The sequence below is a fragment of the Hirundo rustica genome, chromosome W (genome assembly GCF_015227805.2).
Source record: "Hirundo rustica isolate bHirRus1 chromosome W, bHirRus1.pri.v3, whole genome shotgun sequence".
Taxonomy (NCBI): Eukaryota; Metazoa; Chordata; class Aves; order Passeriformes; family Hirundinidae; genus Hirundo; species Hirundo rustica.
The window spans coordinates 23,095,851-23,110,067 of record NC_053487.1 but is presented as its reverse complement, the minus strand read 5'-3'; the positions used below and the strand labels follow the sequence as shown (position 1 = coordinate 23,110,067).

Below are 14,217 nucleotides of genomic sequence, written 5' to 3'. Positions count from 1 at the left end.
TATTATCTGTTCCGGCCCGATTTAACATTTCCAAACCTCCTCCGGACACGGCAATCACGGCATTGTTCCACCTTGAGAATCCATTCAACGGACCCCAGACCTGAACGTGAATATCTAATGAAGCTACCACGGAGGGGGAGTCTTACGGTCTCGGTCCACTCTCAGCGGAAGACTGTATAAAAACCAGCGGTATTAGACCCAATTTGTGAACAGAGGGGGTAACAGGCTGACAGAGTCTGTTACCGCGTTCACCCAGTGCCGAAACCCCGGGATTCGACGCTGTTCCTTTTAATTGTGGCTACTGGAGACTGTGTTTAAGTCTCAAAATAAAATTCTAAATTTTGATTTACTGAATTTGGCTTGGCGATTTATTACACTAGTAAGCAGCTAAAAGGGGTCATAAATTGCACTATACTTACAATCAATAATAACATATAAAGACTAATACACAAATGCAAAAGGCAATACTATAGGGTTATTTTTAGCACTAATAAACACTATGAATGGTCCTCTCCATCAGAATCCATCTCTCTGCCCGGCAGCCAAAATCTTCTCTGCAAGCCAGGCTTCTGCTCCCTCCCCATCTTGAAGATGTGGCACTGTCACCTGGGATTGATTCCCTGGCCGGCTCCAGTATTTGCTGTTTGCCAACAACCCATTTTTTTTTTTTTTTTTTTTTTTTTTTTTTTCCCAGAATGCTGTTGACAGGATCTTGTGTCCTGCTCTGAAGCTCGTGTGAGGATAGCTTCTGCTCTGCTAGTTTGAATATGGCTGTGCTTTTTCCAGTTAAACGTATTTTGTGTTTAAATTATGTCAGTAGCTATTAGCACTTTGCTCTTATTTTATTGAAAAATGATATATTACCTGGGAAAACAGCACCGTCCCTGTAAGTACCACGCACCTGGTTGTTGTGAAAGCCTAATAACGCCGCTGTTGTGCAAGGAGCAGCGAGTAGGCAGGAGATGATGCCGAGGATACTGGCACAGGCACCGCCTCGGCGCCCGCTGTGCTGCCGCTGGCCCCGCCCGTTCCGCGGGGATGGAGCGGCGCTTCCGGCGGGCGCGGAGGGAGGGACGGCCCGGCCGGAGCCGCGTGTGAGCAGCGCCGAGGCTGTGGGTGCCCGCCCGCCCGCCGGCCCCGGCCTGCCCGCCCGGCGCCCCCCGCCCGCAGGATGTTCAAGAAGTGAGTGTGGCAGGGCTGGGGGCGTGGGAGGCGCGGGGGAAGGGGAGCGGGCCCGGCGCCCCCTCAGCCCCGGGCTCGGCGCTGCGCTGACGGGAGCGGCACCGCGGCCTCCTCGGGCAGCGCCGCCCGTAGCCCTCGGCTTTGCCTTGGGCATTCGCTCGTTAAATGGAGCTGGGTCATTCATTAACTTGTCCCAACTTCGGGTGGTAGAAAGCGCCGTTCGTGTTTCTGTGGTGGACGTGAAGGATTCGCATCGGGACAGGGCTGTGGGTGTTTGTGTTACCAGCAAAGTACTCTTGGAGTTGAATAAAATAGCACTATGTGCCAAGGTTTATCTGTGAGATTAAATACGTGTTTTGTGGCCGTACAAAATGTTTAGAGATGAAGACAGGCTACTGAGGAGGATCCCCTGCCCTCCCCCAGCCCAGTGTTCCCAGGAGACAAATTTAAGCCTCACAAAATCCTGCATTTGAAAGTTGGACAGTCAGTCTGCTATTATACTTTTACAGTGAATTTATAAACGTTTCTGAAGACAGCTACTGAAAAATGCATCTTTTGTGCAGCAAATTGTGCATTTCTAAAATACTTGACACTCACTTGTCACTCACTTGACAGATTTGATGAAAAGGACAATGTATCAAACTGTATCCAGCTGAAGACTTCAGTTATTAAAGGTATCAAGAATCAACTGATAGACCAATTTCCTGTTATTGAACCATGGCTAAACCAAATTATGCCAAAGAAAGATCCAGTCAAAATCGTAAGATGGTAAGTATCTTTTCTCTTAACCTTTGCTTTTAAGGTGCTAGGATTGCTTCCTTTGTATGTTTACTTTGTACAGTAGATAAACATAGCACTTTTGATAGGCATCCATCATCTCTTAATAGCTAGTAGTCTGTATTATGGCCAAGCTAGAAAGTTGGCATGTGCTCATTGTGCTTTAAAGGCAGATGCTAGTAGGATGCTTGAGGAACCTAAAACTGCTGCCTAGTAGTTAATGTGCAGTATATTCAGGGTCTCTCTAAGGATCAGCCTGTTGTTGAAGGGAAGCATTCAGCTTTATGGACATGGAAGCTCAAAATTGTTTGGATTCCTGTCAGCAACATTTTGTACTATTTTTGGGCTTCCATATACTATCTTGATTATTTTATCTTTTTCTAAATAGAGGGTAGTACATTTTTGCTGAGTTCTTATTCACTCCTTGTATTGCATTCAAAAAGTAATACCAAAGAAATGCAGTTTGTGTATTTTGTCAGTAGGTTTCTTTTTTTCTCCAAGGGGGAAGAAGTGAACAGGAGACCACTGCTGTAGAACAAGTCATACAAAAGGATAATATTTTTTAGTTTTAAATTGACTGTTTTTATTCTCAGGTGTTAAGATAGACCAGACTCCATAAAGTAAAATACTGTATTGTCATGAGTTGGCACAGGTTTTTAGTTATGGAGAAATGTGGAATGTATTTCCTGGTCAGGACCTGGGAATTGCTTTAGAAAGGACAGGGACCTATCAGAGGGCTAGTTTGGGATATTGGTATCTGTTTTGACCACTGAGAATGTCAATTGTGACTTTGGGAAGTATCCATATAAAAAAAAAAAACTGATTTCCTGCAGGTCAGCCCTTTTCCCTTTGGCCAGAGAGAGAGAAAGGTAACATTGTGCGGCAGCCAGGGATTGGCCGGGCCCCGCTGCCCTAGCTGGGCGGCCGGTGCTGGTCTTACCCAGGCCCAGAGGAGCGGCCCTGGCTGGGCTGTGCCTCTGGGCCCCATCTGCTGCTGGTGATGGGGGGGCCGGGCAGGACCACCGGCCGGGCCCCTGATACCAGCTATGGGCCTGGCTGGGCTGGGGCCTGCCCCGATTTAAACTGAGGGGTGGGCAAAAAAGGCATTTATGATTCTGCCTGGGTTTTTTTTATTCCGGACTGCCCGGGTCCTCTGATCTCTGATGATTCTGCGTGAGTTCTTCTCCCCCCCTCACCAGTGCAGTCTTGAAAATCTTAACACCATGAGTTGCATCAAGAGAGAAAAAGACTCTGGGCAGACTTAACTCTGTCCTGGCAAAATGAAGCTTCCAAAGCTTAACCCTTCTCTGAGAGAGAAAAGAAAAGGGACAGAGTGAACATAGAGAAGACACAGCATGAAGTCAGTGGAGCTAGAGTGAAAAGACTACTGGGACAGGGGGTTGAGGAGTTTGTCATTCCATCTTTATTGAGCCATGGAAATGAGCTCTATTTTTAGATTATCCCTTTAAATCATGGGAAAGATATGCATTTGGGGAGATGATTGTTTTGATTTGTGTGTGGATTTGAGCACAGGTGTTTGTGATGGACTAAGTGATATTAATCCCATAAGATGCTTGAACAGGGATAGAGATGAGAAGCCCTCTGTGCCAGTGAAGAAGTGAGAAGATATCTGTACTTTGAGATGAAGAATCCTTTGCCTTTGGAGTTATTAATCTTTAAATGGTGACACCCCAATATGCAAAAGTCTAAGACCCATGACCCATAAGCAGCTTGGGAAACTGCTAATGAAAGCAGGTTTCCCCATGTGGCTTTTTTTTGTTACAGTTAAGACCCACAAGAGAACTGTTCTAGGTTGTCAGTGGGATCCATGACTCTAAGTGAGACTTCTCTCCTAAAGATTGTTGAAAGACTATTTTCAAATAGTGAAACTGACTGAAAATCACAAGTTTTGTCTCTTTATGTTATTTTGTAGGAAAGTTAACAGTTTTTAGGGGGAGGGAAGAGTGTTTTTGGAGCTTCATTCTTTTTTTTTTTTTTTTTTTTTTAGTTTTTTTCCCCACCTTTATTTTTCCATTCTTTTAGTGTGTGTTAATAAAACGATTTGTTCATTTTTAAGCTTGAGCCTGCTTTGCTTTTCTCCTAATCTTTCTCCTACAGAAAGAGAATAAACACTAAGGCCACTACACTAAATTTGGCAACCAGAATTTGGCGAACGTGAAACCACTACATTAATTGGTGTTTCCGCCCGGTTATTGGATTAAAACCATTATTTGTATTTAAACTATAGAAGGGTTAAGTAGTTCTTGGAATTTATTTTTTTTAATCTTGCAGTCATGAACATATAGAAATCCTCACTGTGAATGGGGAGCTGCTGTTCTTCAGGCAAAGAGAAGGGATTTTTTACCCGACACTAAGGTTGCTTCACAAATGTAAGTTTCCTGAGGGTGGTTGTGCTGGGAAGAGAAGGGTGACAGTGTGATTCCACAGGACATCTGTTGAACCAAATTAAAAAGAGCTTCCATTTCATATATTCCATGCATATGCACATTCCAGAATAGATGTTAAAGATACAGTATACTTTTTAAACTGGAATTTATTAATTTTCTGTTTCACATGACTGTGTGAATTGCTTCCATGCTATATGTTAAGCAATATGAACTTTGATAAGTAAGAATTAAATTGTGCAGAGCTCTGTAAAAAAATCTTGAGAGGCTCCCCTGAGACAGAGATATAAATTTGCCGTTGTTGGTCCCTATCTTTTTTCTTTCAAGTCTTGTTATACAAATACTTGTAAGATCTTACTAGAAAAATATTGTCTTCCTGAGTTTAATGATGTAATGTATATCTGTCTCCTGTAGGAACTTATGCTGCATGCTTTTTACTTTTCACAATTTACTCTTGCAATTTTATTTTTTTTTTGCTGTTCTACTTGACTGTGTTACTTTGTTTTGGATCCCAAAAAACGTTATGCAGTCAGATCTCAGTGTTGGAAATACTTCAAGAGGGTGCCTCCACTTGTAGGATGGCTTGTAGAGATGACAGCTTTCATGAATTTTGTCCATGTTTGCCTTTTTTGTTCTGTTAACATTAAACCGTTTTTCTTTCATGTTGGAGTAATTTGTAAGAGTACATGGAGTTTGCAGGATTTAAGACCCCTTGGTTTTAAGATCTCTTAGGATGGGCACTTGGATGGTTGTTTTCCCTAGGAGAAAATTGTTGCTCAGTCTATGGGTCTGCGAGTCTGCAGGAGCCTTAGCCTGAAGTGCTGGAATATGTTTGGTTTTCAGATAAGAGGTGTGGTCTGGGAGGACAGTACCTGTGTCCTTTTGAGTCAGTATTTGTGTCCTTCTGGGATGGTGCTGTCCAGCAGGAGCTCTGGTAATTGTTTCTCAAACTTCCTACCCTTGCAGGACACTATATCTAATTGTCCCATTTAAACTGACTTGATAATGAGCTATTCATGTTGTCATGGTGCTGTATTAATTGCAATGCTGTATCTTTCCCCTCCTAGACCCATTTATTCTCCCGCATCAGCAGGTTGATAAAGGCGCCATTAAATTTGTCCTGAGTGGAGCTAACATAATGTGCCCTGGCCTGACGTCTCCTGGAGCAAAGCTTTACCCTGCTGCTGTTGACACTGTTGTTGTATCCTTCTTAACTATGAATTATTGCTCACTGTGTGATGAGTTAAATTTCTGTTCTTGTGTTCTCAGTTGATAATTATTTGTATTACTTTGGATTTTAATTGGATTTCATGAAATAACTAGTAATCAGAAAGGAACTGCAGAGGTTTAGATATTGCTTGGCAAAGTTAAAATTGTTCATATTTTTTCACTTACTGTATGTTCCAAACCACATAACTATTCCTGCTGTACCGTTGGGTGGGCTGCTGTTCCATTAATCTCATTGGTAAGTGGAGCTCCTTAGTGATTTTATGCAGAATGGTAAAAGTAGATGAGGTGCAGTGTAATTTGTCCCCTGCCTCCTTAGTCTTGTATTCCCTTCACAAGAATTCTCTCCTGTTCCTAGGGAATTAGGAAAGATGTTTAGGGTCAGCTTTACTGCAGTCAGGACTTGCTCTATGTATCTGATGAATTTAGCATATGTAAAATGAGGAAAGTGTGCTAATTCTCTCATTATATTACTGAGAAAAGCACCCTGAACAAATACAGCATTTATAACACCAAGCTGTGCTGCTTTTGTTGTTAGATGCTATAGGAAAAGATCAGCAGTTAGCATCACGTGTTGCTAAGCTCTGGAAAGGACACATGATTTCAGTACTTGTGGTTTTTAAATTGGTGTCTCAGTTCTTCTGTGCCTTGGAATCTAAAATGGCCCCACAAACATGTGCTGTTTTGTTCCAGAAAGGCAGAAACTGTCATCTCTGTGTTGGGCACAAAGGAAGAAATGTAGCACTGGGAGATTTCTTCTGTAATTGCTGTTCCAAGTTCATAAATACATGCTTTGTTCTACACACTGATCCAGTTGTTAAATTCAGTGCATTGTTTTGCTTATCTTTAAGAGCTGGAGCTCTAGAATTACTAAAAGGTTAAAAGTTCAACACTGGCTTTTGAAAGTGTTTTTGGAAGTAATTTCTTCATATTGCTTTTACTTTTCTGAAATAGTTTAAAAAGAAGTCTGTTTTCCTTAGCAGTAATTTGTAGGCAATAATGGCAGAGGGAAAACAACATGCATTATGTGTGGGAGTAATGAAGATGTCAGCTGAGGACATGTAAGTGTTTTATAACGTGTAAACGGAAATATAACCTGTCTCATGTTATTCTTATGTTAGTTTGGAGTATAAGCACCACTGTCAAGGTTACTGCATTGCTGTTGCAGCATGTGTTGTTCAAGTACAGAGTTTGTAAGATTTAATTTTGTTGACTGATATTCAGGGAAAGAAAAGGAGCCAGGGAATGTCTTCTGTTCTTATTGGGAATCAAAATAGTTCTTTTCATGTGAATATGGATTTTAAGACACAAAACATTAGTACTACTACTGAATGTTAGTATTTCTAGTGCTCGGATCATACTTTCTCAAAGATCTTGTTGAACAAAAACATACTTTTATCAAGTCTTTACTACCTGGGCTAGGCAAGAGATGTAATTTGGATTTGAATGGATTGAAAACATTGAAGAGATTTTTGTCTGCAGGGACAGCAGAGACTCAAGTCCTACTGGAGCGTGATTGCCTGTCTAGGCTTGTTTTTTTCCATGGCCTGCTCTTTTTCTTTAGGGTGTACCCACATGCAGCATTCCTGCTTGCTGTGCTGACTAACTTAGCTGAGCCTCTTGTGAAATTTAGAGGTCTGCTTAGGGGATAAACTGAAAACCATTTGAGAAGGAAAAAAGATATAGAAGATTGAAATGGATGTTAGTTGTTCTTGGCTTTCAGATAGTGCTAAATTATAAGTAGCTAAATCACTTTGTCATTTTAAGTTCTATTAACATCTTGTAGGATGTGAGATGCACCCAGCAGGTTTGGGCTGTGTTGGTTTCCAGACCCATCTGTCACTTGTGGCAGTGAGGAAGCTTTTTTGGTGAAAACAAGTCAGTCTTTTTTGTGTGGTTAATTCTCAGCAGAAGCCTGTCCTATGCTGTAATAGTAGCACGAAGCAGAGGGTTGGGAATGTCTTAGAGGATAGGAATAGAGTGAGACTGCAGAAACCTGGATTTGGACCTGCTGTAGCTGTTGAGGAATTATATTCTTCAGGATTCTTTGTGGTGTTTCAAAAGACTCCAAGAGTAAGTGGAAAGAAAAGCTACTTGTGTCCCAGTCCTAAGAGTGCAGTGATACACTGTGATCATTGCAAGCTAAAGGTCCTTTGTACACCTAACTTCAAGTCCACCAGCCTTGCAGCTGAATATCCTATTCCTGTGAGAAGCAACATGAACTGGAGAGGAAAATGAAATGATACTCCTCTCTGCAGCCTGTTAGCTGCTTTTTTGTGTGACATTGTTCCACAATTTTCTGGTTTATGCAGTGGGATTTCAATCTCTTGGTGTGATTACTACATATAATATGTTAATATTGTGTTAGCAGCATTTTCCTTTCTGATTACTTTTGGACAGGTTAAGTAATAGAACACTTGGTATAAATAGAGTAAATTATATTCTCCAGGGGAATTAAACTTGTTCTCACTCCCAGAAAGAGATTTGTCTTGTTTATTGTGGCAAAACTAGGTTTTTTTGGGGGGTTTTTTGTTTTTTTGTTTGTTTTTTTTTACTGGAAAAATAAACACATTCAATGCAGACACAAACCAGCAATTTTTAAAAGATGACATGACAAAAGATATACTATAGAGGATAGCATGTCTGTAACAAACTGCAAGTCCTTGGCACATAAATTTAACATTTTAAATTCTTTATTAAGTGGGTAGATGACCTGCAGCTAGAAGTGAGGCAGCTCACCTGCATTTGATTGTGTCAGTGTGTTGTGGTTTCAGGCAGATTTTGGGAGAAACCCTCCCACGGGGCTCCCCTCCCCCAACCGGTTCGGGAAAAGACTTCCTCAGAGAGAAGTGGAAAAAACCTGTTTATTAAACAGGCAAAGCACTCCCAGCACAATACCCGATGACAAGAGCTTTGTGCCGCTTACGGAGGGATAACAAACTTAAAGAAAGTCTCCTCTTGAAGATAGTCACTGTGCTCTGCTGCTCTGTCTCCACTGGTGCTGGGAGAAAAGGAGATGTGCAGGGCTGGTCTTGGTGGGGTGGGTCTCCTGTGGAGGCCCCCCGGTGCTTCCCCCAGGTTCTTAGTCCGGAGAGGTTGGAACAGTTCTGAGGAGAGGGTAAAAAAGAAAAAAAGGAAGGAAAAACAAAGAGGAGAAAAAAAGCAAAAAGCTTCAGCTATTCTACAGCATCTAACTACGCTCGCACTAAACTAACTAACTGCCAGGGAAAAAAAACAAGAGCTTCTTTCGTCTTGCAGTGTTCCGACTCCCCCGCTTCAAGGTCACTCCGAGGAGCAGAGTTTTCCTGGGGAAAAACAAACGGTGCTTCCCTCCCCTTTGCACCCAATAGATGATTGGGGGATACACAGTCACCCCAGGACACAGTGGCAAACTTGAAAGCAGAACTTGTTAGATTCCACATCCCAGTTGTCTTGTACCACATTCTTTGCTGGGAGGGGAAGGCTCACAACTGCTGTGCTACTTTGATAGAGAAATGCTAAAATTAAGAAAAGTAGCAGAAGTGTTGTCTGAAGAACTGTGTCCCAAAAAGGACTAGTAAAAATACTGTGGAAAGCTGTTGAAAAAATGTGGAAGGCAAATATTGTCCTCTTATCAGTCAGCAATGTGGGCACATGTAATAACATATATTGTTCCTTGTCCACCTGCTGTGGAAGATAATGACTTTGTGGTTGATAGCTTTCCCCTTCCAGTTGACAAATGTTGCAGTTTTTGCTTGAAATAATATATTTTGTAGTGATCTCCTTAACCTAGCTAATACTTCTGTATGTTTTTCCTTCTACAGTGAGAAGGTCAACAAAGGGATTGGTATTGAAAATATCCACTATTTAAATGATGGCCTTTGGCATATGAAGACATACAAGTGAAACAAGAACTATTACGCCAAAGGAATGCATTTAGATTAAATGTGGACTGCTTTGTAATTCCTTGTTTTTAATGTGACTGAATGTACAAATTATTTTGTTCTGTGGCTATGCTAAATAAATCGAATGCAAAAGTACTGTTAGGCTACAATAATTTTCTAGATTTCTTTTTATTAGTTATTTTGTTTTGTGTTAAACCTGAATCTTCAGTGACTGAAGATATTTGATGAAAGATTCTGCATGGACTGCGAGTAGACTGTTTCAAATGGAAAGGAGGAAAAAGCCAAGAAATGTTTACATTTTTGTGCTCTTCTAAAAGTAATATAAAGTGTGTGTGAAATATAAATATGGTTTATAAAACCTCTGAAGCATTTCAGAATTTTTCTTCTGATTGACATCTTGTTAGTCTATCTAGTTTCTTAAATGTGGAGAAATCAGGTTTTCTTATTGTAATAAGTTAGTTGAGATTCCATTATCTTCATGCAGGAAAAGCCAATTCTTTATTATCACAATTCATTTTATACAGTTTTTACAGACCTTATGTGCAACTTTAATTGGTTAATAGCTTTCTTGCCAATTACTCTATTGGTTAGTAAAGGGTATTCGACTTGTCCATCAAATATTTCTATTCTTGGATTGTTTACATATTTTCTTTACTGATTCTCATGGGGCAAATCCCTTGTTATTGCAGGTGCATTTGTTTTTCAACCCAGGAATAGGTTGTTATGTTAATTGTTGCAGTCTGTTCAAGTTGTAGTGTTACAGGGACTGTTCTGTACCCCCTTTGCCTAAGTTTGTGGTTTTGTCCCAAAAGTTGTTTGCTCCCCGGACCTGTCAGTTATGCAAACCCCAACCCTTTTTCCTGAATGTTCTAAGTCAGTCTTTTTACTGGACTAATCTCTGTCAGAACGTTCCCCTAATCCCCGGTGTTCCATTTGTCTGTATAATTTGTTTTCCTTACACTGGTTTCCTATTAGTTCCTAAAGTCCATGTTTACCCCCCTTACCCTCCCTCTATTGGTCAGAAGCTGTTACTTGCCCCTTGAATCCTCCCGATTTATAACCTGCTGTGTCCGATGCTTGAGGTCAGTCACTGGCTGTTCAGAAGAATAAACCCTTCTGGATCACACACAGACTGCCTCTCTCTCACTCCTTGTTTCCAACCTGCGCCTAGCAAAGATATTCAAGCAGTAGAACAGAGCAGAGTGCTTAAGACATGCTTCCCGTCATCTCTTCAGGAGATGTGTCCCACTCAAAATTGTCCGTTGCGGAAAACTGAGCTAGCACAAAGGTTCCGGCCTCGGCGATAGCTAGTGAGTTTTCATACTAAGATTGTTTTTGCATGGGAACTTGCAAATTACTTAGAAGAAGTGACAGGCTAACTCTGGCAATTTAGCAGAGCAGGCCTGACTTTATGAGGCCTTTCTTTCATAATTCTTTTACCTGTCACAATATCTCCCCCATTTTTATTAATTTAAAAAGATCATATGTTCTGATGTAAAACAATTTGCATCTTATTAAGACTATTACCACTACTCAATATGGGACAGGATACATAAAAAACTGATTATAATTGTTGGGGGCTCCTTTGCAGGAGTTTAAATTCCCTGGCATTCAGGTGGTTTTAGTCTTTTTTGCCCTCTGCAAAGCTCTGAGCCAAACGGATGAAAGAGACGGAGTCTTCAAGGTTCCATGCTTCGTGTTTATCGTTTCTTATCTTACAATTTTCTCAGTGTCCAGCAAGATGTTTGCCGCGGCTCGGACATCTGACGACTCCTCTCGTCCCAGAGCTGTCCTTATCTTTTATACTAATTGCTACGTATTCTTTATTTACTATTTCTTACCAATGTCTCACTATTACTAAAAAGGTCATCTTTATTCTGACCCAATCCTCACTAACTACTTTGTGCCAACGCCACTGCAGAAATGGAGTGAGGGAACAAGAAGGAAGAAGAAGGAGACAACGCCCCAAATTCTCCATCTTGCCCCATTCACTTCAATGCCAAAAATCCCAAACCCACTGTTTTTTTACCCTGTGATATACTAAACTACTATTTTTCACACTTTTGTGGCCTGTAAACCCTCTTGCCTTTCCCATGGACTGAAATCAAAGCCAGTGTCTCTCTGAGCTCTGGGCTGGGGTCCCAGACCCCCCTGCCCAGGTCCCTGACCCTCCAGGGCAACCAAAGGAATGCCCTGGACTCCAACATACAATCAACAAAACTTATTAAATCAAATCATGTCCCTGACACAGGGTCTCATAGCATGAGAAAAATAAAAATAATGTCCAATGTTTCAAGGGGAAATTGAGATAAATGACCATTGTTTTAAAGTCCAAATAGTTAAGACTCAGGAGAAAGTCCATTAGCTGGAAATGTTGATCTTTGACATCACTGAATATTTTTTTTGGAGCGTGGAATGGAATAATTGAAGATGGTTAGTAGGAACACTATACCATGATGATGACACAAGGCTTTTGTTGACAAGTTGCCTCTGTAAGTCTCCAGACACAGCCATGTTCTGGCAGTCCTACTTTTGCTTCTGTTCTGGTTATGAAGGCTGGGTGATGGTTAGGTCATTTATCTTCTCAATGGGCCTCATTTTCTCGGAGGCAATTGCTGTCTGATCAAATGAATAGATGACTACTTTTAACCTGTTGATGATAAAAACACATGTATATCTTCTCTTTAAGTTAATGAATCAATTAGGCTTTGCTGTTGTACACTCAATTGGGATTTAGATTTGATACTCTTTTTTCCAAATCTTTAATGTACATATTGCATTATTTGAATGCTCTTAAGGCGTAAATTCCCCTTTTTGCTTTTTTTAAAAAAATGAGATGCATGTCTTTTGTTATGAGCGTGAAGAGAACATCAAAACAGAACAATATATGTAGTGAAACCAGAAACTTACAGCAATCAGGAAGAATTCAAATACAATAATCAGGAATGTCTCATATAACAGGCATAATTAATAACACATGTGAAATTAGGTAATTAGTAATCTCTGAAATACTGTACCATCATCCCAGAGTCTTCAAACAGCTGATAAACCTCAAATCAGTGAAGAATTGGATAATCATCTCTAGAAGATTATTCCCAAGCTCACTTCAAAAATAGGTCCAGCTGTCATATCAATCGGTTCAAATTGCTAAGTCAGAGTGACTTGAGTACTGTTTTGATGCAGAAAACACCTGGTTCTGTTGGCAAATTTCTCATCCAGGTAGAGCTAAGGCCTGGCCACCGCCCAAGCTCCAAGTGGGAGAGAATTCCCTAGATATATTTTAAAACAAGGCTCTTAAGAATCTTGGGGTAAAAGACTAATTGAACCATCTAATAACTGGTCTCCTCCAAAATTCCCTCAGGATAGGGATGCTTTAAACACAGCAAACTGTTGTAGTGCTTCTGTAACAAGAACTGGGACTGCATCTGATTACTAAGAGTAAAGGTCACAATACCATCAGTTCAGAGGAGGCTTTTGACAAAGCTCAGATATCGTTTCTTGGAACTCTGAAAAATACTTAAAAATTATGAGACAGCACTGGGTCAAACCACTGAGCCGGGGCAGAGACTAGCTTGAGAGGTAGCCTGTTCTAAGAGATGCATAAGCAGCTAGAGAACCAAAAAAGGATCCTGGAACAACACGTGTCTTGTAGATAATTACACAAAGAGATGGTAAAGTACATGAAAAGTCGGCTATAAAAACAATAATATCAACTTATGAATAATGCCTATTATAATATCAGTAAATTCACACTATGTAATTAATATTGTTATAGCAGACCTCGTGTTTGAGATAGAAGTGAGTCAAGCTACAGACTCTTGTCCAATAACATGAAAAGGTCCTGGTTTATCTGTCTTCATAATTCAGCCATCCTGGTTTTAGCTACTCACTGACTTTTGACTGCAGCAAACTCCCACCTTAGGGTTCCTTTTGCAGACTGACTGCTGGTTATTTCCTACTAGAATATGACTGTAAGTATTTCCTTGCCACTTCTGACCATAGGCTTTCACTTAGCTCGACTTTGACTGCAAACTCTCACTGCAGGGTCCAGCTGCAGACCCAGACTGACCCCACAACAGATTCCTCACAGCAGTATGTATCTCTCCCATTTGGTCAGTCTTCTAGTCTTCCCAAACTGTTTCCTTCAATACTTTCAGTTCCTTTTTCCTAAGGATCTTCCCCTGACTAGCTAACCCATTCTTTTATCACACTCATAACACAGCTGTGACTTATCAGGGTTGAGGTAATCTGTAACTTTTTCTCCTAAAAATATATCAGTCGTAACTATCTGAAAAAGTTGAAATATCTTCCAAACACATATGTATCTATGATAGTAAAATGAAACAAAGGAAAACACTGAACAACTTACTAGTATAATCTTCAATAACTCAGATTAAATAACACTCAAACCTGGTATAAATTAATTTTGACAGTGATAAAGCTTAACAAAATGAACTCAATTGTCTTGGTTTTGAAAGACAGTTGTCTGCCAGGGAAAGCTAGAGCTTCTCCTGGAATGGAGAATGTAAACCCCCTTCCCTCCAAATTATTATAATTTTGCAATTAGGGGCTTTCAGGACAAGGTAAGGGAATAAGAGTAACAGTTCTTTACTAGGAATATTAAAAAAAGAAAATACAAGTGTAGTAGTACAACAAAACAAGCAAGCAAGCATAAATCCTGGAAAAACCCTGACAGAGTCAGGGGTACGACCTGACATCCTGTTGGTCAGGGTGTGGGAAGC

The 14,217-nt window shown here is 40.7% G+C and overlaps 1 protein-coding gene across 1 annotated transcript; it reads left to right on the top strand.

Annotated features, from left to right (window-relative positions):
• The first annotated feature begins 1,106 nt into the window (after positions 1-1,106).
• LOC120764855 (malignant T-cell-amplified sequence 1-like) lies at positions 1,107-10,605 on the top strand. The gene is made up of 6 exons (XM_040088971.2): positions 1,107-1,182; positions 1,798-1,950; positions 4,252-4,349; positions 5,432-5,565; positions 6,585-6,652; positions 9,395-10,605. The coding sequence occupies exons 1-6, from the start codon at positions 1,172-1,174 to the stop codon at positions 9,474-9,476; spliced, it is 546 nt and encodes a 181-aa protein (XP_039944905.1). The 5' UTR covers positions 1,107-1,171; the 3' UTR covers positions 9,477-10,605.
• Positions 10,606-14,217: the final 3,612 nt, after the last annotated feature.